A 9,272-nucleotide genomic window follows, 5' to 3' on the forward strand; every position below is an offset into this window, starting at 1 on the left:
TGCATTTGCTTTAGTAAGCTCCACTGCAGCACAAGCGTGTCTCGCTGTGAATCACACTAATAGCATAGCAGAAAACTGCCATGCAGGGGAGTGTTCTTTCTACCCTGAGCCTATTTATATCTCTTATGTTAAGCTGTCTTGTGATGCCCTTGAGGTTTGATATATCTGAGCTGGGCTCTATATGGTGTTGTGGACAGCATGCATCAGTTGCTGCATGGCATTTTAACGTTCTTTTGCTATTTAATTGGGGGTTGCCTCTTAGTCCATGGAAGAGTCCAGGTGTTCTTGTGAAAGCACTAGTGTTTTTTTCAGCATTCTCCGGGTGCACACAGGGGATGTTCTTTCCAAGGCAACAAAACTGTACAAAAACACTCTTTAACTCCCGTCATTTAAAACATATGGTTCTCACTATTACACCCCATTCAGTTGAATGGTACTGAACCTCGCACTTTCGTTATGCTTTTATTTTTCAACATGAACCTGATAGCAGCCCTCTAACTGCCATGCAAGCTCAATTATTAGGAGTTTTTCTAAATCTTCAGCTTCATAGTACAATGAGTTTGTGGAAAAGCATAGGCATTGTGGAAAAGCAAAGTTGTAGGGACTAGTGAGAGGTCATGTTTAGTGATCAGGGAGGTCTCAACTCGGCCAAACAAATCAGAATGGTGGTGATGTCACAAAGTGGTCCAGCTGTGACAAGGTGGCTCAGCTATAGAGTTGATGTCCGATAGACTCTATCCACTGGAGTGATGAGAATCTGCATCGTGAAGCAACATGCTGGAACTAACTTTAGTGACTGTTTATTGTCACATCAGGACGTGATGACAGACATAGCTTTCACTTATAACACAATTCTAAGCTTTAAATTTCTGTGCCCCTGTACTGATGAATTGCTGTGCTTTTTCAGTGTGGGTGTTCACTTTTGACATATATTCTAATGCTTATCTGTTTCTTTTTTTGCTTTATCCAACAGTGTTTATGGCCGCAACACGCACAGCAGCCTGTCTCCACCCCCCAAGAAGACTGACAAGAGCAAGAAAGTGAGCAAAAAAAGAGACCACAACTGAGTGCGCGCTGGAAGAGTAACTCGAATAGTTCAGACAGCGCTCTCTGTTGGTGGGCTTTTTGCTGCTTCACTGTCCTTAACTACCTTTGTGACAAAGCAGATACTGTGAAGTATGTCTCTAACATGTTGTGAAGGTGTTGTGGACATATGGCCCAACTTGCCTAATGAACATTGAGAGTGATCAGAAACGGTACTATCATTGCAGTGATTGCAGAGCACTGAGGCAAGAGGGTTAATATAATGTTGGTGGACTGGTTTGCAGTGGGGGCTGTGTTCTCAACTGATAAGCTTTTGGAATGTCACTTCTAATAATAGCCCATTGTTCTGGCTCACTTGCAATGGCATTATTATGCTGGCCCTATCACCAAAAGTGACAGACTACCCACGGTGGTTGATTCGGAGCACGAGAACATGGGTTCGACTCCAATTTACAGTGGCCGCATTTCAACTCTTGCAAAGTGCCAAAATGCTCGTGTAGTGGTACTTTGGTTTACATGCAAGTCAATGAATTTCATGTGGCGAAAATTAATCCGCAGTCTCCCACTTAGGTGTGCCTTGTAATCATATCGTGGTTTTCGCACAAATTTAGTTAGAAGAGTGACCATTTGAGCATAAGGCCTCACTTGTTTTCGTCGCTTTTGTGGACGTCAAAAGCCTTTTCAAGGTTTGAAACCATTGAAAATGAGGCCTCCAGTTATGTCTGTTTATTTGAGTAACAGTTGATCGACTCATTTGAAATTTCTAGGGTTTCTGAAAGAATGAGACTGTTTACACACTACATCATAGCCTTGTCAGCATGGCCTTTGTGGGATTTGAATGTCTTTTTTTTTTTTCGATAACAGAGAGTTGAGAGAGAGGTGAAAGAAGCCTCTTGAGAATACAGTACGACACGAGCTCTGCTGCGACCTGGAGTTGGAAACTACATTGAATGACTGCCATTTCATTTTGGTGAGACTTAATTACCCGTAATGGCTGGCTTGTTTGTTTAATTAGTAGCTATGCTACAGCATCTAGCACTGAAACAAGCGCCTTCGGTTCATACCGTTAATGCTTGCTCCACATTCTCCGCGCAGGCTCTGTGGCTATTAACATTGCACAAGGCATGAAGTACGCTCAGCCTGCGTGCATGTTTTGAGTGAGTCGTTGATTGTATTCATCTTGTGCTCCTAGTACAATGAACCGCTAATTTTGTCAAAGCCCGTCAGTTCTTTCAGTTCCTGCCAAACATGTCTGGACCATGGGGGTAGTGTGCTTCTTGACGTGGACCTGGTGACAAATTTTCTGTTACGTGATTGGTGAGCTATCATTGACACAATGACTATCTCTCAGCGAGGAGGCCATTTTAGCCTTCTGCTATGTGCAATTGTTGTCGTCACACTAAGAAATGTGTCATTGCACTAGATCAGTGGTTCTCAGCCGTCGATGCGTCTGGGAACCCTTGTGGACTGGTCGAAGTGATGGCGGACCCCTTGATGTGACGAACCGGGGGGGGGGAGGCTGATGTAGCAGGCTTAGTTTTTAATTGAGACGTTGGGGCAGCCGAGGTGATCTTGCTCAGAATGTTGCTGCAGTTCCTGGAGCAGGATGTGGAACTGGGAATAGGTCAAAACTCGTCTCCAAAAACTTTTTTTTTTTTCGCGGGCAATGGCATCGTGGAACAAACTCCATTTGAGAACCACTGCACTAGATAATCTGCATGGCCGCCATGATGGTGGCTACATCTTTTTTGAAAACCAGCTTATGGCGTCTCCTAGTATTCACTAGATTCCTTATAATGTTTTGCTGCGTGTTATTCTCATGCTCTACTTATCGCTTACTGAGAAGAATTGGTTTCTGTTTGTTGCACTTGCTAGCGGAAAGTGAAGTCGGCCAACAGGGCTGAAGCGAGCATTACTAAATGTGCACGACATGCTTGCCATTGGCTTCGTCACGGAAAGTGCACGTGCTGACTTGTCAACATGTCTCAGTTGATCTTGTTTGCTTCATCTTCATTTTATGGCAAGCTGTCGTGTTTGTTCAGCTGTCCCAATGCAGTTTAGCCTTTGCCCCCACACACCTTAACAAATTAAAACTTTTGCTCGGATTTTTTAACCCTTGACAATGCAAAAAAAAATGCAGCATTAGGAGTGGGCCAGGTGGTTCGAATGGAGCATGCTATTTACAGCATTCAGACCTCTTGAAATGTCATAAGTACACTGTATACAAGGTTTTTTCTGTGTTTGCAAGCTGATGTACTACATCAAAGACAAAACGTAGGGTTACCAGACTTGGAGAATGTTTGAAGCAACGCACATTTTTCAGCCAAGATTGTCGAGTGCCTTGTTCTGTGTCCGGGCATTGTTGCTGTTTCAAGGCCTTTTGCTGCTCTTTGTACTGTTTACAAGTGCTGTCAATATGGATGTGCCTTAGCTATGTTTATTTATACTGGTATTACACCATTGATATAATGAGCGGTATCATTTAATGCAGGCTTTTTATTGCACCTGTAACAATACTGCTACTGTATTGTTGCCTTGGGTGAAATTATTGCAGTGTTTTGGTGCTGTGCCTTCTGCTTTATCAGCAGTTAATATCGCTTGCAGTATTTGCCTTACAGCCTTGCTTGCTTTGTTGGAATATCAATTTCACTTTAGGACCTGAAAAATGTTACCATGCAATTTCTTTTAGCTCGTATATGATGCATGTAGGTGTTGTGTGAAGAGTGGTCACAAAGGTTATAATTAGGGGTGTGCGAATATGAAATTTTTCGAATACGAATCGAATACGAATATCCACCTTCGAATATCGAATCGAATATCGAATATCAAAGGAAAAACGCCTCCACAGTAACAATATTTTATTTAACATGTAGCTATTTGGAAAAAAAAAAGAACATTACCAGCCTGACTGGTAACACAACATGCACTGCTATCTCCAGAACACAATGTCTAGGCCAGCACAATGCACATCACAACACAAGCAAATATCACAGCACAATGAAAGTAATGAGTGACTATATGTTATCATGAAGAAATATGAGTTGCTCCACGTGATCAGGCAGCAGGCGCTCCCTTGTACCAGAGACAACACCTCCCCCCTGCCACTGAAAAGGCACGCTCGCTTGGAACAGAAGTGGCTGGTATAGGGAGTTACATGGGGCAAAGCTTTGCCAGACTGGGGTATCTGAAGGTGCCTACAGTCCGCCACCAGTCACGTGCGTCACTGTCTTTCTTCAGAAGTGGTCCCGCATAGTGAACGAGTGGTAGTACGGCACGTTACGGCCGCATAATATTGAAAATGTACGGTTACATGATCGCCAACAGCGCTGCACGTCGGAGATGCACCAGCAATAAATCATACGTATTGGGGCGCTCGTTGCAGGCAGATATCGTGCCTCCATGTACTTACGATGTTTATCGCTCCTCTTGGCAACGTTTTTAGCGATATGAACGCAGCAGAAATGTGGAAGACGAGTTATTTTATGCATGATAATCGAATCGCATATTTGAATTTTTCGATTATTCGAAGTTATCGAATATTCGAAACTTTTCGAATACACCATTTTCGAACTGAATACGAATATTTCGAATGCAATATTCGACGAATATTCAAAACTTTCGAATATTCGCACACCCCTAGTTATAATGCAGCCATGAATAATCATACTCGTCTCATATTTTTCATTGCCGTGGCAGTGGACATGTTTAGTAACGGGCTTGGTGCTGAGAAAAGGGGATGTCAGGGCCGTACCCAGGAATTTTTTTTGGGGGGTGTTTGTGTGTATAACGGCTAACTTTGGCAACTAATGGTCGCTGTGAAGGCACGAAAGTGTTTTAGTGCCACCCGAAAAGTTAAAGCATGCAAAAATTTCGGGGGGTGTCAGAACCCCCTCAACCCTCCCTTGGTTACGGCCCTGGGGGGCGTGGTGAAGAAATGTCCGAGTGAAATATTTGCATTCACGTGAAATGAGGAACTGCGAAGCTAGGTTGGGACAGACTAAGTGCACCGAGAGAATGAATAGCTTTTACCTAGATTGTTTCTGTCTGCTGTTGAATTGTATATGCACTGTATAATTGTCATGATTATTTTGTAGCAGTTAGCTTTCTGACTCATAAAATGAACTTAAGAACTTGGTTATCAATCCTTACCCATTTATGATGCATTTCCCTTCTTGTGCGAGAAATATAAGCCATGTGTATTCTGTATTTCTTATGTGTACGCAATATTAGTGCATGATTTCTTTCACGTTCTGCTGTGGATTAGTGGCTATAGGCTTTTTTCAGTTGCATGCATTGTGTCACTGTTTGCATGTGTCATTGCGAATGTTGAGATTGCACAAAGGTGAACAGATGCTGGCATCTTGGCAAACCCAGCTTCGTGGCTGAGTTCACCATGCTTTGAAAATGCTGCTGAAGTTTCACTCTTTCGTCTAGCAGCAGTGGTGGTGACCAGTTTCCATATTTGACTGCATAACCAAGAATCTGCTTGTTCAGGTGCTGAATTTAGCCATTTCGTATCTTCTTCCACTTTCAGATAAGAAGTGAAGAACGCATCACGATGAACGCATGACACGTATTACCTGTCATGCTAAGAATGCATAAACAAATGCCAACAACATGTCAGCTGCTTTTGGCCTCGGTAGCATGTCAGATGCGTACCTTGTCTACTTTCATGTTTGTCATGCTGCTTTTGCATTTGTTTCCTGCTGTATTGATATTACGACAGGCAAATCGACTCCCAGAAATGGCAAACTGAAGTAGGATATAGAGGTTTCAAGTAAACGAGGAAGAAAGATTGTCGATAAAGGAAATGAGCCTGAACGAAATTTGGAGCTTAGCATTGAAATGTTCGTGTAGCAGACCAAGTGCATTTCAAAGTAGGCATGTTGGTGCAGGCCTGTCTACCGCACTCAGTTGCCTGTATTCAGGTAATGCTATAGTTGGTACGCCATGATTATGACCATTGATATATAGCGAGAAAGTTTTATTGACTGAGAAAGTTTATTGACTTGAGTTTGAATGTGCCAAAATGTCGCCGCCGAGCGCAGCAATGAGAGATTTTTCATATTTGAAGCCAGCAGACTAGTAGTAGTGCTTGTTTGGCTGTAGTCCATTTCATATGTACCAGGCAATGCCGCGGAAGCTATGGGAGTACAGCGGTCATAAGTGCTTTGCTGTGCAGTTTCTTTTAAGTCTGGGATGCTTTCTATGGAATACATGCTTCCTTCATTGCAACTTCAACTCGTGGATGCAAGTTTTTGCCAATTGACACATTCTTAATACGTTCTATGCTTCCAGTATCTTATGAACTGTGTTTTTCGTGGTGAGTTTGAGTAGTGTGCTATGGCCACCAGTCGCACAAACATGTCACTCCACACGCATGCTGGTAATTGGGCTCATATCTCGGGTGCCTTCTGGTAAATAAATGTCACAAAACTATGAATACCTAAGTCTTTCCTTCATAGGTGGTACACTATCTTTCAGTCATGAATGCTAGCACTTATGAAAGTCTCTAGCCCTCATAGCATTGCCTGCTATCTATGAAATAGAGGTTCTTTATAATATATAAATAACTGATGTAGTTATATAGTAAAGCTTATGATCACATTACAGCAATCCACCTTGAACTTCACTGCGCTGCTCATGCTATTTCTCCTACTGCGTGCCTGTAAACATATAGTTTTTGAGCATATTCTTCCATTTTTGTGTACTTATTCATCACTTTGTTTGCTTGTAAGTTCCTTGCCAGACAGCCTGTGGTTCATCTTGCACTAAAGAAAGAAAAATCTAGTGCATGTTGTATCTTGCTTGTTTTTACTCTTCACGTTTTATTGTTGTTACTGTATTTCATTATAAACTGCCGCCCTTACTCTGCGTTTACTGTTCAGTTTGATGTCAATGTCCTGAAACAAAGGCTGTATCAGGCAGTTCTCATGTTTAGTTTTGTGTAGAACACAAAGATGCTTTGTTTGTGCAATCTGTCTAATCATTTCGCGTATTACTGTCAGTGTTGCTCTACACGCATAAATGATTGTTAAGCAAGTGCGTACAAGTTTCGAAGTTACTTGTTAGCCGTTTTCACTGAAATGTGGTCTCTTTTTTTTTTTTTTTAACAAGATGTTTGAGCACGCTTAGAGCTTAAAACCTAATGATTTTTGCTAGTCGCACAAGTTGAATAAAACTTTTAATCTATTGATGTCTGTGTGTCTCTGCTGTTTCTCCGTCATTTAACTTTGAAATGTGAGCCACCTGGCTTCCTTACAGTCGACACTTTGAAATATAGTGAGTGCCCCTAGGGCACACTTTGCAAACACCTGTAAGTTGGCTTTCCTGCAAGAATGTTTTTTCCCCAAGAACTTCTCGTTCCCAGACTACTTTTCTCGTTCTAAGTGTGTTCGCTTATTCACGTTCCAGCGAAGGTGCAGGAGCAGCATGAGGGCTTTTAAAGCACACTGCAGGAATGTCACAACTCGATGTAAGAGATTAGTGGTGAATAGAGAAAAAAATGGTGTGTCCGCTAATCTGTGGTCGAGGCTGTTCGTGTGGAAAACATACCTGCTCATGCACGTGCAGTAACTATTTGGAAGCTGTCACTTGTGTACGTATGTGTCTAAACAATGCAAAAAGTCTCATGAACACCCCAAAATGAACCACAAGCCCACATCCTGACAAAGAGATCAATTGGATTGCCAAGAGAAAAAAAATCCACGCAGAAAACGCTAATTGCCAAAACTGGGAAGGCGGCTTCCAGTGAAGGCCCACTGGTGCATTGGCAGGCCGTGCTGCTCAGCTCAGGACTGAACCACCAACTCTGGGCTATCCAGCAGGACAAGGAAGGCGCTGAGAGACGGTCTCACGGCCGGCTCCTCGGCGGGAACCCAGCCCGGCAGCCTGCAGGAACTCAATAAAGTTATTAGATGTGAAGCATATTATAGCGGAGTTCAATCCGGTAGTGGTGGTGTGCGGCGTGACCACCCTTACTGCGCATGCGCAAGCACTCTGTACACACATCCCTCTCCACTCCCCTCTCCACTTCCCATTTCCCCTCCCTTTCCCCTCACCCTCTCCTCTTCCCCTTCCCCCCTCCCCCTTTCACACTCTCACATTTCCCCTCCCCTTTCCCTTCTCTACTTACCCTCTCCCTTTACCTCTCTCCCCTCCCCTTTCCACTCCCCCTCTGAAACGCGGGCTCTACATGCCGAAACGCTGCTTCGCATCGCCCCATGGTCCCCTTTATTCACTCACTCCTTTGGGAGGTGTGTCTTGTGATGCGTAAGCACAGATTTTTTTTTTTTCTTTACTGCGGAGCTGTAAATGGGCACACCTGGTTGATTTCGCAGTGTCCGTCCGCGACCGTTCACGAACAGAAAAAACCCACGCGACCTCCACCGAGCGAGCGTTGGCATTAAATGACGTCACATGTCCCCGAAATTTGCGACATCGTAGTGACGTTACATCATGACGTCATCAATTGATATCGCCGATCCCGGAGCCAGTGCAGAAAGCTTAAGTGGAGCGTACACTGTAGTGGAGCGGTACGCCTTTCGTGCGTGTTTCGCCACGTCAGTCGAGTCGAAGCTTCTGGTTCACTTTATCTAGTGCGGTCGTGCGGGGCAAGCATGGTGGCAAGTATGGGTCGGCAAGTATGGGTCGGCCGCACATTTTGAGAACGCCCGAAAAGCGGCGCGCTTACAAAGGACGCCGACGCGAGCAGATACGTGTGCCATATTCAACTCCGCTGGCCACCCACCTTCACGAGTGCAATGGCTGAAACTTTTCTTTTACGTTGCAGGCTTCCCACCAACGTTGTTGTCGAGTAGCGTCGGCATGGAATCTTTAATGTTCTTTCTAGCGTCTGAAGCGGCCCGATTTCCTAGCAGCTGTGGGACGCGCATCCCGCGACCACAGTTACGCGCGTTTCGCAAAATTTTAGCAAAATGAAAATTTTACTGATGTCATGTGTACAACCATCCATGTCGGCTTTACATCATCTTCTGCAGAGGGCTTTTATTCCACAACTGCGAAATTCACTCTAGCCTCGGAGGGACACTAAAGGCACTAAGTTGACGTTGATTGTTGAAATAGCGTTCCAGAAACCTCGAAGTGCTTGTTTCCTGTCAACGAAATGCTTATTTTGAATGAAAATCATGTTTTAGTGGTCTGCGTACAGCGTTAGCGCGCTTCAAATCGCGCGCCTGAAAAGGCCTCCTGACGTATCATTTGCCTTG

At 44.0% G+C, this 9,272-nt stretch overlaps 1 protein-coding gene across 1 annotated transcript in view; it reads left to right on the forward strand.

Annotated features, from left to right (window-relative positions):
- LOC119393699 (ras suppressor protein 1-like) overlaps positions 1-7,240 on the forward strand; it is a 40,884-nt gene extending 33,644 nt beyond the window's left edge. The window contains 2 exon segments of the mRNA XM_037660825.2: positions 974-1,040; positions 1,909-7,240. Of these exon segments, the coding sequence (XP_037516753.1) occupies positions 974-1,040; positions 1,909-1,941 (100 nt within the window). The 3' untranslated portion in view covers positions 1,942-7,240.
- Positions 7,241-9,272: the final 2,032 nt, after the last annotated feature.

This window comes from Rhipicephalus sanguineus, chromosome 5 (assembly GCF_013339695.2).
Source record: "Rhipicephalus sanguineus isolate Rsan-2018 chromosome 5, BIME_Rsan_1.4, whole genome shotgun sequence".
Lineage (NCBI taxonomy): Eukaryota > Metazoa > Arthropoda > Arachnida > Ixodida > Ixodidae > Rhipicephalus > Rhipicephalus sanguineus.